The 17,257-nt window shown below is 43.6% G+C and overlaps 3 protein-coding genes across 3 annotated transcripts; 2 read left to right on the top strand and 1 right to left on the bottom strand.

The window, feature by feature from the left end:
• The first annotated feature begins 9,343 nt into the window (after positions 1-9,343).
• Positions 9,344-11,540, top strand: LOC133885920 (CASP-like protein 4B4). Its single transcript, XM_062325689.1, has 3 exons — positions 9,344-9,741; positions 9,856-9,988; positions 11,047-11,540. Exons 1-3 carry the CDS (start codon positions 9,368-9,370, stop codon positions 11,236-11,238), a joined length of 699 nt encoding a protein of 232 aa, XP_062181673.1. The 5' UTR covers positions 9,344-9,367; the 3' UTR covers positions 11,239-11,540.
• Positions 11,541-13,941: 2,401 nt separating this feature from the next.
• LOC133884024 (uncharacterized) lies at positions 13,942-15,504 on the top strand. Its single transcript, XM_062323430.1, has 3 exons — positions 13,942-14,822; positions 14,922-15,251; positions 15,330-15,504. The coding sequence occupies exons 1-3, from the start codon at positions 13,942-13,944 to the stop codon at positions 15,502-15,504; spliced, it is 1,386 nt and encodes a 461-aa protein (XP_062179414.1).
• Positions 15,505-15,888: 384 nt separating this feature from the next.
• LOC133884023 (uncharacterized) lies at positions 15,889-16,468 on the bottom strand. The gene is made up of 2 exons (XM_062323429.1): positions 16,313-16,468; positions 15,889-16,227 (listed from the first exon to the last, which is right to left on the bottom strand). The coding sequence occupies exons 1-2, from the start codon at positions 16,466-16,468 to the stop codon at positions 15,889-15,891; spliced, it is 495 nt and encodes a 164-aa protein (XP_062179413.1).
• Positions 16,469-17,257: the final 789 nt, after the last annotated feature.

Here is a 17,257-nt window from a genome sequence, read left to right as displayed (position 1 = left end):
TTTTTTTCAAATTTAACTTTTGTATATGTCAATTTGAAAAATAGTGCATATTCATTCGATGAAAAATATTAGTTATGCAAAAAGTTATCAAAATGACATCACGGAGTAGTTTTTTTGTCCCAAATAAATAAACAAATATCGATCCAAAATTTTCAAAAAGTAACTACTCCGTGATACCGTTTTAACCACTTTTTACATAACTAATATTTTTCACCGAATGAATATGCACTATTTTCAAATTAACTTATACAGAAGTTAAACTTTAAAAAATCCAAGCGGTGGGACTAACCGTCCCCTAAAAGGGTAGCAAGGGGAGGGCGGTACGGCCACAGGCGCAGAGGAGGGCCCTATCCGTCTTCTGAGAGGGCGGCAAGGGGTGACGTTGCTACCGTGGCATCCTTACCGTCCTATAAAAAGATAGCCTTTTCAGAAAACGGTAGACGTCTATTTGTACAATCTTACCTTCATAAGTCTATTTATTTAAATATTAATAATAAAAATAAAAAAATAAAAAAAACTTGGGGGCACTATAACGTACAAGACCTCTTCGACCAGGACTGCATGGGCCATCGGATTACTGCTCGTCTGTTCTGAACGTTTCTCATTTTTATCTACAGAATTCACTAAAAAAATCATCTATAGAAAAGAAAAAAAAGCCACCCTCAAAAAGTACATAAAAAATATGTTCACACATATATGTATATATATATATTATTTTTCTCATATTAACTGCTAAGTCCACAGAGGTATGAATCTCGATCTAATTTAATTCCCTCAAGTCTTCTATTTTGTGTGAATGTGATTCTTTTGATGACCCGTTTGAAGTAATAAGCCAGCGCGCATAACACTGCTTCCATCTAATCGTTGTTTAGCACATCTACTCGGTCCCCAATATAACACAACCATTGCATTTCAAATCATGTGGTATCAAAAGTTGATGATATTTTTATTAATATACAAGTATTTTTATGACGAATCAACTACTCTCCTTGGTTGCAAATGTAGATCGTTTTAGCTTCTTCAACTATTCTCTAAATATAAGTTATTCTTGAACTTCTATGCGTTTTTTCCTCTTTTATTTTCGTCTTGCTCTTGTTTAATAAATGCTACTACTCTCACAAATGAATGATTTATTTATTTTAATACAGAATATATAAAGAGCAAAAAGATTATTTAATCTACTTTCTTAATTTTTATGTATAAATCTAAAATAACTTATATTTGTAATCGGAGGGAGTAACATAGTTCCATGTGATGGTTCCAAATGGTTCTACGCATAGTAATGGACAAACTTATTAGGAAGTCTGACAACACGAACGCATTCAAGGACGCTTAAGATCAGAGTTAGCATCTAATTGGGGCATCGGCAAGTTGGAGGTGACAGAGTGTGGGAACGCACTTCTACACGCAAGCTCGGTAGATCGTATATTTGTGCGCCTTCTCTTTTCTTGTGCGTGTCTGTGCCGTCAAAGTAGACACGCACCACAGCAAAGCACTTGCAAGTCAGGCCGGTGTTTCTAGCAGCTCTCTCTCTCTCTCTATTGGCATGCCAATGAAGCTTGGCATGCGGTAGGCAGCCGTGTTGATGCGTTGTTTGTTGGATTGGAAGATGACAGGAGATCGAGATGTCTTGCGCGGTCGGCTTTGAACCCGAATAAAGCCAGCGAATGGCAGCTAAGCTTCTTATGTGCTAGCTGGTCTTTTTTTTTTTTAAGAAACCACATTACAACATGCAGAAGCGCACACACTCATATCACAACACATACGTATTTATACATTATCTACTAAAGATCGAAAATACTGAGCTTAGAGATTCACAAAGTCACCATAGATGTATCGTTATCAATAGGTACATCCAGGGATGGGCCTACTCAGGATCATAGATATACATATGTACACATAAATTTTTATACAATTCTTTTATATATGTATTAGGTATTAAATATGTCTTAAGTTTGCAGCTAACTAGCTAAGCCCAGGCAGCCAAAGTCAGTCTAGCTGCCCACTGCCATGCCTCACCCCACCGACCTACGATCTCATCTGAAGCTGATGGCCCATGTCGGCTCCCCATGCGGCCATGCCCACGAGATGCACTGAACGATAGTGGCTCCACATCTTGTGATATTCCACGAAACCTAGAAGCGAACTCAATGGAGGGCAGGTGTGGGCCTGGTGGGGGACAACTGATGCACATGCGCCAGTAGGGTAACGGAGGGGCTGGTGCTAGAAGGGCATAGCGGCGGCACGGTCGCCAGCAGGGTAGTGCCGGTGAATTTTGGTATGGCATGGCGCTAGCGTGAGCGCGAGCAGGTCAACAAAGAGCCTGGCGCTGTTAGTGTCGGGGCACGGTGGCAACATGGGAACAAGGGCGGTGGTGGGCCTGAGCGCTATCGGTGCCAAGGCCACGGCTGCCAGGCACGGGTGCGGCGTTGGCTGCGCCACAGTCTTGAGTGCAGGGGCTGTAGGGGCGACGGCAAAGGCACTAGACGCTCTCTCCATTGGTGAGTTCCCTGTTGTAGCGAACATAGTCCTTTTATAGTATGTATATGATTTTGGTGATTAATGATAATATAGTCAATGAGACTAACATATTTGTCAAGTATAGGCCTTAGTATACCTCACGGATACGATACAATACATGAAGAAGCCATCGGAGCGGGACAAAGATTGGATTAAGTTGGACAAGTCACATGAAAATTGTACATACCGGATAATCTAGTGATGAGGCATTTGTACATGTTGGATTATTTTTCTCCACGGTTTTGTACATGTTGGATGGTCTGGCGCTCAGAGGCTTATACACGCTGGAGCATTCTCAGAAGATGTTTCAAAGGCTGTACACACCGGATGATCCGATGATGAGGATTAGTTACGCCAGAGCATTTTCCAGGAGTTGTATTTCGATGGCAGAAGGAGTTTGCACACCGGATGGTCTGGCGATGAAAAGGCATATACACCGAAGGCTTTAGCGGAACATTTTTTAGAAGATTTTCTCTCGGCTCAGTGGAGAAAGAAGTTCTACTCGTCGGATGGTCTGGCGCATACTGAGGAAGCTTTGCCGAAGCAGTTGAATGGAGTTCCAACGTCTAGTTCGCAGACAGTACACACCGGATGGTCCGACGCTTGTAATGTTGCACACGCCAGATCATCCGAATAGTACAACAAAATATGACCATTAGAGCAGCGACTAGTTCACGAGGTTAAGACTATAAATACCATTTCACTCGATCATTTGAGTGTGCTATAGTCTAGAGAACCTCATGTACACTTGAGAAGATATTCAGCTACCAAAGTGCTAAAAGTGATCATCCAAGGTAATTAAGTACAATATTAGAGAGTGATTAGTGTTAATAGACCTAGAGAAAGTTATGTCTAGGTGTTGCTTCCTAGAGAGGGGATTGAGTGATCCTAGTTTGTACCAAGTGATACGCCAATACTTTGTAGTATTGTTGACTCGTCAACACTATGAGACTTAATAGCTCATGCTTGTTGACCCTCCGACTTAGTGTGTTACAGTAGCAAGACTCTTGTCCAGGAATACAGAGACCCTTGTCTTAGTGGCTCAAGCTCCGAAGTGAAGACTACAGCAAGTGACTAGAAGAGAGGCTTGTGGTGAGGTCTTACTTTGGTGGCTCAACCTACTTGAGGCCTAGGTGGCTCAAGGGCCATGGTCGGGTGCCGTCCGGGAGCAATAGCCTAAGTAGCTGCTCCAACGTGGACTAGGAGTGGAGTTTATGTCATCGATACAATATTATAAAAATTTCTTGTGCCGAATTTACTCTCTCTATCCTATTTACGTTTCTGCATTTACATGCTTACAATTTATCTTTTCATATTTACCTTTCTAGAGTAGTTTGCTATGACTGGCTATATGTTGCAAACCTTTTTGAACGGTAGAGTAGACACACTAGATGAACCTAGAGCACATTTAGATAGAAATTAATTTAGATTTATCTTATAAAGTTTTTAGAGCTGATTAGTTTTAAGTATCCTAATTCACCCCCTCTTAGGACGTCGCTGATCCCTTCACATGTGCCCCCATTCTAGAATTTCTCAATTCTACAAACACTACCACAAAATTATTGAAAACAGACGGTATGTCACAGATGGTTTCTTAGTAGTCGTTATATACTAAATATCCTCAGACGGTTGCTAAGACATACCTATGTGTATTTCAAGATCCGTGAATGTTTTCAAATTTGACCGCTCGTCTCCTTGACTCTTTTGGCTTCTAACACGCACAAATTGCTCGTCTCCCAAGGCTCTTTTGGATCTAGAGACACACATGAAGGACATCAAGGACGTCCTAAGAGGGGGAGTGAATTATGACACTTAAAACTATTGACTTCAAAACTTTCACAAGATAAGCCTATCTCGATTTTTATCTAAATGTGCTCTAGGATTATCTAGTGTGTCTACTTCTACTGCTCATAAGGATTACAAGGTAAATTGCAAGTATGTAAATACAGAAACATAATGAGGTAGAGAGACAAACTCGGTACGAGAGATTTTTATCCCGTGGTATCGGTGGCACACAAGCCACCCCTAGTCCACATTGGAGCTCCACAGAGGATATGCTCCCTCTCGCCAAGTTTCTTCCGATTATGGCTTTTGAGATACCAAGTCACCAAGATAAGGCCTCAAGTACAATGAGCCACCAAGCCACCAAAGCGAGGTCTCACCACTAACCTCTCTTCTGGTTACTTGTACGCCATCTTCACTTCAGAGCTTTAGTCACAGACAAGGGCCTCCACGTCCCTGCACAATCCTCTTGTCGCCGCTCCACATCAAGTTGGAGGGTCAACAAGTTTCTGGCCAGTCACAAAAACTCTAAGGCCCCGGCATACCTCTCGGTACACTTTTGGATCACTCCTTGATCCGCACTCTAGGTTGTAGCACCTAGCAACTATTTTCTCTAGGTCTATAAGCACTAATCACTCACTAATTATGTGTTTAATCACATTGGATGGCTTGGATGTCTTCTTAAGTGTACAAGGGTTTCTCTGGACTCCAGTACCTTCAAATGACTAAGTGGAGGGGTATAAATAGGCTCAACTCTGTGAACTAGTCGTTGCTCCAATGGTCACATTCTTTTTATACTCACCGAATGGTCCGGCGTGTGCAACATTACAAGCACCGGACTATCCAGTGTGTACTCTCTAAAAACTAGCCGTTGGAACGCCACTGTCATTTTTGTGAACACCGGAGTATTTTTCATTGTGAACACCAGAACATCCGATGTGCATACAATGTTAACCGAGCTATTTTGCAACCTCTCTGGAAAATAGTCTGGTGAAATCATTTTTTGAACACCAGATCATCCGGTGAGGCATATAGACTTTGGTGCAATTTTTCTGTGAACAATGGACCATTTTTCTCTGTGAGCACCGGAGTATCCGGTGTAGCACCATACTATTTTTTTATGAACACCGGATCATCCGGTGAGGCAAATTTCAGTAGAACAATATTATGTATTTTGGGCATAATTTTTCGCTCCAAACTCCAATTTTGATGATCTTAGGCTCTATGAAAAGCTTGTGAAGTGCTCTACATGATTGTACAGAAATTCACCCTATTTGATCATATCAAAAATTCATAAAAAAAAGTCCAATTCATTCCTCTCTTTGTTCCGGCTTCAGTGACTTCTCTTTTGTTGCATCTACGAGACCTACTAAAGCATAACTTGACAAACATGTTAGTCTCATTGACTATATTGTTATTAATCACCAAAATCACATACATACTCTAAGAGAGCCATGCTTACTACAACACGCAATCCCTCATCTCTCAATATAAAGCAATGAGTAGTGCTATTCTTCCTCACTCGTTATATTCAAGTGTTCCACCACATTGAGAAGCGAGTAGTGTTCCATGTCCTCACTCACCATTCGCATCAGAGAAGCTAGATCTTACCAGGGGCCGAATCACTTTCGCTACACCAAGGTGAGTATCATGTGGTTCCTTCATTGCACTGAGGTTTTCATTGCCTCGATCTGTGTAACTGATAGCACAACCTTGTTTCCATCGTAGATCTGTAATGGCGCAATTTATGGCAATTAGAAGGTGGTAGGATGGGATTGTCCCTATGCAACTTCGATGACGCAGATGCTTGGCATTGACTTTGGCCCTTCGGAGTTCATCTTATTTGCTGTTGTGAAGGCCTCCTCCGTCAACCTTATGTACATCGTAAACCGCATTCTCCATTCGGTTCTACCGGATGGAAATTTCTTCATTCTTGTTCATCGGAATGGAAACATTTTCATCACTGCAAGACATGCTTGAATGCCCATTTCTTGCTGCAATATCGCTAACGGTTTGGCTACAACGTAGTTTGGCTCTGGTTGATGTGTGAGATCGTCAAGGTGTAACCAGATATGGATGACTGTGAGATGCTAATTGAAGATGATCCTTAGGTTGATATTATGCTAAAATGCAGGAGGCTGAGATGATGTCTATCATTTCATCTTTTTGAAAGACGACATCGATTGACCCAAGTTTGTTGATCACTTTCTTATTTTGGAAGACGCCATTGCCATATGATGTCAATCATTTCATTCTTTTGGAATACGATGTCGATCAACCAATAATGATGTATAGCTAGCTAGATTTATGTGTTCTGAACAATATGTGATGTTCTTAACCTCTATGATATGTAAATGCTTGTGTTTTGTTTTCTGAACAATGTGTAAATGTGTTTAATTTGTGAATCATAAAGTGTGTATCTGTGTGACACCTTTTCCCTATAATAAACTTTGCTTCCTGGCTGCGCATCAAATTTGTTACTTGGCTGCGTAGCTAGGAAGCAAATTTGTTTATAGGGGGAAAGTGAGACACATACAATATTTTATAAAAATTCGTCTGTGACAATTAACACAAACGAGTTTTAAAAAACCTATTTGTGACTCTTACTAGTCACAGACAGGTTTAACCAAAGACCATATGTAAATCTTACTACGCAAAGACGATTATCTAGAAACTTCATTTATGTGTAAGTATATTACAGATGGTTCTAAAACTATATGTAACAAGATCGATATTATAGATATTTTCATAGAGATAGAATATATAACTAACTATCTGTGATAAGGTTGAAAATCCGTCTGTAATAACCCGTTATGAGGCAGTGAAAAACCATTTTACAGATCAAGATTAACTTTTGGTTAGTTTATACTGAATGTGAATGGCAGTATGCCACTAAGGCTGCCTGCTTTTGATCCATGAGCTATTGATCCCGTCATTGTTAATTTGTAGACTTACTGACTATAGTTGTCCATGGCACTAAGTTTGTAGACTTACTGAATATGGCACTAAAGGAAATATCAAATGAAAAAACATAGTACTACTTGTTTCATATGCTTATCAAATGAAAAAAATATAGATAATGAAAGCAGAGAAGTTTAAAAAATTATAGTTTATATTAACATAAGATGGTCTGTTTTTGTCTTTTGTGCTAATACGCATGTGATGCCTGCAGTCAATACATGTTCATAATTCATGTTTAGTTAGCGTTTTTTAGTTATGTTATATTATCTTAGATGTTGTTATTATTATGAACAGTTTTTTTTTTATCTTAGATCTTGGTGTTGTACACTAAAATTTAAAATCCTAGATTTGCCACTAGGTACGTGTCTACTACTGAAAAAAATCCACCTTAGCGAGCTGATCTTGCTTGGACGTCTGGACGAGATTAGTCCATCTCACAATATTAGTGGAATTTTTACCAGAGAAAATATTAGTGGAATTAATGCTGGGCGTCAATCAGGATAACCTGGCGCTGGGGGCCGTTGGATTGGAAGTGGTGTGGGTGCACGCAACACACGCACTGACTTGTCCACAAGGATCTTCTGTGGGCACTATGGCCTTTCACATGGGAGACTCTGGATGATCAGTTTTAGTCTCATCTCTCACATTATTTTTCTCATGAAGGGCCTCGCCTTTTGTCTCTACTCCCCATATTTTCTACATCATTTTGATAACAATGCACGAGGCTACGTGCCGTTAAGAGCGAGTCTCTAAAACTTCCTATATCTCTATATAGAAGTATTTCTGATAAAATTTACTTTTTAAACCTTCTCTATCTTCAACAGACTCCCTGTACCTAATCTATATATTTCACCAGACTCTTTTCTCTTTCCTCTCTTGTATCACCAACATGTGGACCCCACCCTTCATCTCCCTTCTTCCTCCCTTTCCTCTTCACGAGCAAATGAAGAACCACCCGATTCCTCCTCCTTCCTCCTCCCTGCTGCCCCGCTCTTTCTCCTCTCCTTCCCCTTCCTCCACCGCCACCCTGCTCGATTTCTCGTCGGATTTCGCCGTAGCTGTTGTGGCCCCTCATGACCACAACACCAGCTCCCCAACAAGCTATTTGGCCTCATGCTCACTCCCCTCTTCTCAGCGGCAATGGAACAACAACATCGCGTGTGAGAGCTCCAGCTTCTGCTCCCCACGACCGCGCCTCACGATGCCCCTGTACTGCCGACGAGCCCCACCAACCACCCGCAGCTCAACCTGAGCCTTTCCATCAGCATTGGGCCACCACCGACGTAGTCGCCGCCAGCAACAGCCTCGGCCGATCCGAATAAGAAAATAGCAACAACAGAGGCGACATACAACGGAGTAGGCCCGGATGGCGTTGACGGGAGCTGGAGCAGACGTATGTGGGATCACGGGTGTGGACCATCTGGGAGCAAGCCCGTGGCAAGTTGGAGAAGGTGGAGCGGCGACGATGATAAGCTGCTTGTTTTTGTCGAGCAAGGGTAAGGCGAGGATAGGAGGAGGCTTGGTAGGTGGCACAGGCATGAGTGGTGGGGTCAATGGATAGGGAATGAGAGCTGTTACGAGAAGTAGTTAGGATGGAGAGAGTTTTGGGCATCACTAGAAATTAAGAACTAGATAGGAGAGCTGTAGGAGAGATATTTTAGACCCTTAAGATCCTTAAAAATAGCTATAGAGAGCTATATTGGGTATTTGTTGAAGATGCTCTAACCATAAAAAATACAACATTTCTACTCAATCTAGAATCTGTGTCATGCATAATACATGCTGCGCATCCTTAATATGCTTAAGGAAAACCTCATTACGATAAATAGTTTTTTTTTCCCTAAATATGCCGTGAGAGTTTGAGATGACGAAGATACCATAGGCCACATTTGAGGTGACAACCTCGCTCGAGCAGTCAGCACAAACATACGACGCATGAAATGGAGAATCGAGAAATTCATCTAGGAATTCAAAGAGAGCCTGAAATTCGGAAGAAAAAGAGGATCCCCGTCAAGCACGGCAACATTTTATATGGCGCGCAGCTCTCGTGTAACACGCCACACACACGGCACCGCAGAAGATCCATGGCCGGGGCCGCCCAAAAATGGCGCGTGCTTCGTTGTATAACTGGTGGCTTGCGACCCGCGAGCCAACCGATCGAGCACCCAACTACCGAGCCGATTCCATTCCAGACCCTGCGAGCGCTTGCCAGTCACCAGCTGCCATGGCCGCCGCTGGCGCCGACCTCGAGAAGGCCGCGGCCGCCCCGGCCCCGGTTGCCACCGACGGCGGGGGCGCGGCTGGCGCCGGCGGCGTGATGGGCGCCGTGGTGCGGCGGTGGCGGACGCAGGACCTCCTGGACCGGTCCGGCTCCGCACTGCGCGCCGCGGCCTGGGCGCTCTCCCTGCTGGCGTTCCTCGTCATGGCCTTCAACGAGCACGGCGACTGGAAGCAGTTCGACCGCTACGAGGAGTACAGGTGAGACCGTCTCTCCCGTGCACTTCTTGATCCCCCACCACGTCCGGTCCGGCGGTGGTTGTCCATCCGGAGAGTGACCCGTTCGTAACTTCCGGCTGTTGGTTGGTCGGTCAGGTACATCGTGGCGATCGGGCTGCTGACCTTCATCTACACGACTCTGCAGCTAGTCCGGCACGGCGTCCGCCTCACCGGCGGCCAGGACCTGCAGGCCAAGACCGGGCTCTTCGTCGACTTCGCCGGCGACCAGGTAAGCATCACACCGATTCTTGTTGCTACCCTCTACTTCGCCTCCTCTGAATGTTTATTTTGTCTCGGCGATTCTTGTTCGTCTCTGATGTGCCTGGGGTTTCGCGATTTGCGTAAAAGACATGGTCGCGTCGCCATGCCTCGTTGGGGATTTAATCAGAATCACGGTTGCTTGTACGAAAGGAAAAGCGAAATATACTTGAACGCGGCGGTGAAACTTTTGGTAGCAGAGTACTACAAACATATTGCTCATTCAGCTTTGGGATGTCACGAGCAGCTTGTGATGATCCATAGCACCTCGTGAGGACAATTGCTTCCGATTACGACTGTTGGCGGACAATCATTGCGCAAGGTGTTCTGTGCTGGCATTTCAATGATTCCGGCTAATACATCACTTAATTCCGGTAGTTTATTATCGCATTATCAAGCTGTTCTGATGCACTCTTTCACAAGTCCACACGGAACTTGCAGCACGATTGAATCACTACATACGTACCATCATAGGAATGCATCGGCCGTTTGAACACGACAAATTCATATTCTTTTCATTTCATAACGATCGGCATCGGGAATGTGCTAGATCAGATGGCTGACAGCGACATCGATATCAATAGGCATGAACTTGACACCCAAGGCTTTCCTAGTCCAAAAAAAAAAAAAAAGCCTCATCGATATCAGAGGCCTGGCTTGAGGGCCAATGACTTGCATACAAAATCAGAACCTGAAATCTACCATATGACATGAGGGATTGATGACAGAAAGTACATGTAATTGTTATGGAGCTTGAATTGCGCCCTTTTCTTTTGATTTGCCCCCCTTTTAATCACTCAAGAATGCAAAGCACTTAAACCATAAAAAATGGAATATGAACTCTTCCTATATATAACTGGTAGTTAGTCCTCAACTTTTTGTGCCCACGACGGGATTTTGCATTGAGATGCTATCCTCAATTCTTGCTTGAAATTGATCGAGCAATATTTTACATACATTATCTGGCAGACACCTCAGTGCTATGACATTAACTGAACAGTCAAAACTCGGTCGTTGCTCTTCCTGCAGGTGACCGCATACCTGATGATGTCGGCGCTATCCGCCGCGATCCCGATCACGAATCGCATGCGCGAGGGTGCTGACAACATGTTCACCGACTCGTCGGCGGTGTCTATCAGCATGGCCTTCTTCGCATTCGTCTGCCTCGCGCTCTCCGCTCTCATCTCCGGCTTCAAGCTGGCCAAGCAGACCTACATCTGAGGACTACAGGGGGAAGACACATACAGATATGGGTTTGGTCAATTCTTCCGTCGTGTGTACAGTCTGAGCTGCGTCATTTACCATTGGTTGTATAGCCCATTATTTCTACCTGATGGTGTAGTATATAGGGTTGGTTGCATCATGGTAGCTGCTCCCAATTGGGAATGAGATGGACAGATGAGAAGTGAACTTAGTGTGGCTGCTTCTGTGTGATTAGGTGCTTACATGGTGAGAACCATGGAATGCAGCAATGTGTTCGCAAGAAATGGATGAAACCATGTTCATCTTACACGATCCAAAAATCAGTGTCTCATCTACTGCGCATTCAGATACTTTCTTAGTTTCTACTAGAAGCTGGTTACTAATCTGAACAACATAGGTTCGTTAAAGCATTGCGCGAGTGAAAAATTGTCAATATTTGGAACATTGCACAACAAGTCAATGTGCCAGGAGACTGAAAAACTCCGGTGAAAAATCAACATTTCAAACATGCCATCGACTGAAATAAATATGGAACTATGTCTACAAAACTGCAATGACAGAACGAAGGTCGGCAAGAGAAAAGAAGAGGAAAAAAGAAGAAAAAACAAATGGAAGAAAAGGTAAACTTATGCGGTGGGCACAAGGAATTCTTTGTCTCGAGGGCGACGAGTTAATAAGACGGGCCGATCCAGTGATCCATTCTCATCCAGATAACGCTGGTTAGCTGGAGTTAACAAAGCCATTAGCCATCCAAAAGGAGGAGATTGGTGACGTGCCCTCTTGGGCACCTAACTTCAACTTCGATTTTATCAGTAACCACTTATGATACGTTTTCTTTTTGACTTAATTAGATTGGTGCCATTATAATTTTTATGGTTTAGAAATATGCCATCAAACTTCACTAAATTGGCCTGATGTCATTATTGTTTTGCATACGTCCGCATCTTACCATTTTGTACGCCTCCGGGCTCCTTGGGCCCACCTGCAGGCGGGCGTACTTCGGTATGTCCCAAAATGCACTGCCGCTGGGCCTGGTCCACTCGAGCTGCTCCCGCACCGCTCCCTCACTCATCGTCACTAGCGACGACAGCGACCAACACGGCGACGGCGGAGGCGACTGGGAAAGGCAACATTGTCACTAGCGATGGGGGCGGAGCTCGGCTGAGGACGACTGCGCCCACACCTAGGATGGACGACGCACTTCCCACTGCGGCCGAATCGCAGAAACCGTGAGTAACCCTAGACTTCCCAGATCCCCCTAATTCCTGCACAATGCATCGGTTCTCGGTACGAAATAGCTCAGATTCGTGGTTTAATTCAGTTCTCGGGAGGAAATAGCTCACGATTTGATTAGGTTTCCTCTCTTTTCTCGCTAGGATTTGGTACGCAGTAGAGGTTAAGATTGAAGGTTTTGTCACGGTTGACTCAAATGGTAGGAAATCGTATACAAAAGATTTAACTCGGGATTGGGTAGTGGATTCAGACAGCTTTTCATTGGATTTCCTTATGAGAAGCTTAAGTGTCGAGGTCAAATGGGGCACTAACCAAAAGCCAGTGGTGTGGGTCTTTGACAAGAGGATGGGTGAGGATATTCAATTAGTTGATGAGAGTCAAATATTAGATGTGCTTGACATGTACAAACTAGAGAAACACTTAAAGCTCCTGGTAGCAGTGTTTGACAAAGACACATGTGATCAGTACGATGCTTTAGTCCTAGAACCTTTGTGTGTTGTGCCACCAGAACCAAGTACCATTCCCAGTGAATGTTTCCCACCTCCTGCTCAAGAAGGCCAGACATCATTTGAATCTAAAGTAGTAGGTTGTGAAGAACCTGCTAGTGAAGAAGCAGATGAAGCTGAGCCTGATGTCTTTGACAATGGTGAGGAGTATGTTGGTGTAGATGATGAAGGTATGTATGGTCATCCATTAGCACCTGTTGCTGGTGCTGACACTGCACAACCAGGGCAGCCTGATCTACCTGCTGCTGGTGCTGACACTGCACAACCAGGGCAGCCTGATCTACCTGCTGCTGGTGCTGACACTGCACAACCAGGGCAGCCTGATGTACCTGCTGCTGGTGCTGACACTGCACAACAAGAGCCTCCTGAGGTAGAAATAAATGATGCTGACCCTCAGGAACTCCATGTGCTGCATGATCTTGACAACCCAATTATTAGATTGCATGCATTGTTTCCTGACATCATTACCTTGAGAACAACAATTAGGCATTATGCTATTAAGAGAGGTTTTGAGTTTAGTGGTTTGAAGACAGATAAAACTAGGTTTATTGCTAGTTGTTCACATAAGGGCTACTCTTGGCGTATACATGCTTCAAGGCTGCAAGATAACACAACAATACAGGTGAGTCAATGCATTTACATGTTAGTGTTCATTTTCATGTCAATGTTCATCTATAAATGTGTTTGTCACATCTATTGTTTCCAATGGCAGATAAAGGTTCTTCCATTTGAGCACAATTGTCCCACAACTAAGCTGAAGGAAGGGAGGATGGCTAGTCAAGGGTGGGTTGCAGATAGGCTGGGGGACTGATTAAAGAAGAACCCACAGAAGGGTGCAAAGGATGCAAAAGAGAAGCTTGAAGAACAGTATGAGATCAAGTTGAAGTATTCAAAAGTTTGGGCTGGAATGAAGCTGGCACTTGAAAAGATTCATGGTACTTATAAGGAGAGCTTCCAATTATTATTTAATTGGGCAGCAGAGATGGAGAGGGTCTCCCCAGGTTCTCTTATTGAAATTGAAGTGCAGAAAGTAAGTAAAAAAATGTGCTTCAAGAGAATTTTTGTTGCTTTGCAACCCTATGTTCATGGATTTTTAGAAGGGTGTAGACCTTACATAGGAGTAGATTCAACTATGCTCACTGGTAAATACACTGGACAATTGGCCTCTGCCACCTCTGTAGATGGTTACAACTGGTTATTCTATGTAGCTTTTGCTATATTTGATTCTGAAACAGAAGACAACTGGACTTGGTTCATGCAACTATTGCATAGAGTTATAGGCAATCGTCCAGGTTTAGTCATTTCAACTAATGCTTGTAAAGGATTGGAAAGTGTTGTTGATGCTGCCTTCCCTGAAGCTGAGCATAGAGAGTGCATGAGGCATCTCTATGGCAATTTCATGAAGAAATATCGAGGACCTATTTTTACTCAACACTTATATCCAGCTGCAAGGTCTTACACTGGAGATGGATTCAGGTGGCACATGCAGCAAATAGCTGAGACAAGCCCAGATGCTATAGGCTGGCTTGAGAAACATCATGGAAGAATATGGTACAGATGTGGGTTCTCAGAAGAAAGCAAATGTGACTACCTGACAAACAATGTTTCTGAGAGTTTCAATAAGCAAATCAAGCCAATGAAGGCTCTGCTTCTTCATGAGCTAGTAGATGGACTGAGGGAGTTGATAATGGAGAACATGGCCCTCAGGAGGAATATAGGAAGACTGATGGAGGATGGGATCTTGCCAAATGTGATCAAGGACTTGAATAAAGCAAGCAATAGCCTAAGAGTTGTCAAGATTGTTAGAGGTGATGATGACTTTGCAGAAGTCACACTTGTTCATGCTGACAATATCACCAGGAGGCATACAGTGGACCTGCAAAACCACAGATGCTCATGCAGGCAGTGGCAAATCACAGGCAAACCTTGAAACCATGCCTTGGCTTGGATCTGTGCCAATAGATGTAAAATAGAATATTATGTCCATGATTACTACTCTGTGCAGAGGTTCAAGGCAACATATGCTGCCATGATACCTCCAATGACAGATAGGTCCCAGTGGCCTATTGTGGACCTTGGTTACAAAGTGTTTCCACAACAGCAGAAGAGAGGTGCAGGGAGGCCTAGAGTTCAGAGAATAAGAGGTGTTCTTGAACCAGGAAGAAGAACTGTTAAGTGTAGGAGATGTGGAGACTTTGGACACTTTGAGAAGACATGCAAGCTAGCTGAGGCATCTGGTGTGGAGAGCAATGAGGAGCGTGTGGGCCCAAGTCAATCAACACCAAGGAAGAGGTAACCCAAAACTGTACTGTTTTTATTTTTTATTTCATATTTGTGAAGTATGCCTGACAATGTGATTCTGTAAGCAAGAAAAAAAATGGCTTCCACTGGGGAGGGTGAGAACCAAACGCCCAAGAAGCAGAAGAAGACACCCAAGAAGAAGAGGACACCCAAGAAGAGGAAAACACCAAAAAAGAAGAAGGCTAAACCAAGTGCACCAACTGCCAGTGTTGTCAAAAAGCTCTCGAAGTGGTTGAAGACCTGATGCATGTAGTTCTGGACATGTAATATGTAGTTGCTAGTTTTGGACATGAGGTGTTAAGCTAGTTCTGGACATGATGCATGTAATATGTAGTTGTTGTTATGCTAGTTCTGAACATGACATGCTTGTGTTCAGCACATTCTGGACCTGATGCTTATGTTAACCTTGTTATGGACCTGATACTGTGCTGCTGTGACTAGCAATTTAGTGTTCTGGACATGATGTGTTAAGCTTGTTCAGTTCTCTCCCATTTCATACAGAATGATGTGTTAGATTATATTTAACCCAACGTAGCAATATTGTACTTGGCGCAATCATAATGCCTAGCAAACAATATTTCATTCACTTAACAAAGTAATTACACAGTCCTTCACTACTTGCACACATTCAAGCTTCTAAATACTTGCACAGAACTGCAACCACAATACCTAGCAAACAACCAACTAAAGCAACACACACACTGTCAACAACAACTCCTTTCTTCCCTATGCACAACATTGTCCTCAACGACACAATTTGCTGCTTCAACTCCCTGATTTCATTTGTCAGATGGGCAATCTCAGGCTTCAATTCCAAAATTTGTTGCTTCACTTCTCCATTGCGACCACTGTGGAACTTGTCGTCAGAAGAGCAGGGCACGATAACATCTTCCAGCAAACGTTTACGCCGCAGCCACGACCTGTACTCATTCTCCCATTTGTAGAATCCACAAGTCAATGGATCATCCTACCAATGTCAACGAAATCAACAAAATCAAACAAAGCCGTGGCCAAGAACACCGAAAACCTAACATCGATTTGATCCAGCTCACCTTCACATTCTCCTCACACTTGTAGAAAACTCTGCCATATGTCGCCGCTTGCTTGCTTCGTAGCTTAATCACATGTTTCCCACAATCTGGGCAATCAACAAGGGGGAGCTCCTCCACATCGCTGTCAGTTGTGCTTGACCTCGACGCCGCCTTCATCGGGCTACTCCAAACCTTGCTTGGGGCTGTCCCAATCAGGAGGATCTCGGAAGTCTAGGGTTACTCACGGTTGGTCGCCGTCGCCATGTTGGTCGCCGTCGTCGCTGGTGACGATGAGTGAGTGAGGGAGTGGTGCGGGAGTAGCTCGAGTGGACCAGGCGGCCGTTTTAGAGACCGGCGGTAGGGCATTTTGGGATATACCGAAGTACGCCCGCCTGTAGGTGGGCCCAAGGAGCCCGGAGGTGTACAAAATGGCAAGATGCGGACGTATGCAAAACAATAATGGCATCAGACCGATTTAGTGAAGTTTGATGGCATATTTCTAAACCATGAAAATTATAATGGCACCAATCTAATTAACCCTTTCTTTTTTGGCATATAACCCTTATCCTAACTCTTTTTTCAAACTAATCCATTGACACAAAGGGTTCATGAGCGAAAAGTGAGTTTTTTGGGTCTTGAAGGATTGACGTGTAGAACTGCAATTTTTCAGAGCTGAGATATTTATCCCAGCCAGGCAGCCACTATGAATGTATATGTCACATCCCGCCAAAACAAGCCAATAAATGAGCATCATGCGCCCAGCTTGCACAACTTTTCCACTAGGGCTGTTTGCATCTATCAGATCAGGAACATAGCTTCTTACTACTATAGAAATGATCATTAATATTAGATAAAAATGTTATGTCGAATATTTAATTATAGGATATACATATGTATAAAGAGTATATTATATACGGATAAGTTATGTCGTGTACATGCTTAATAACTCTAAATATTACAGAACCG

Source organism: Phragmites australis, chromosome 11 (genome assembly GCF_958298935.1).
Source record: "Phragmites australis chromosome 11, lpPhrAust1.1, whole genome shotgun sequence".
Taxonomy (NCBI): Eukaryota; Viridiplantae; Streptophyta; class Magnoliopsida; order Poales; family Poaceae; genus Phragmites; species Phragmites australis.
The sequence above is the reverse complement of the archived record's forward strand: the minus strand, read 5'-3'. Positions and strand labels throughout refer to the sequence as shown.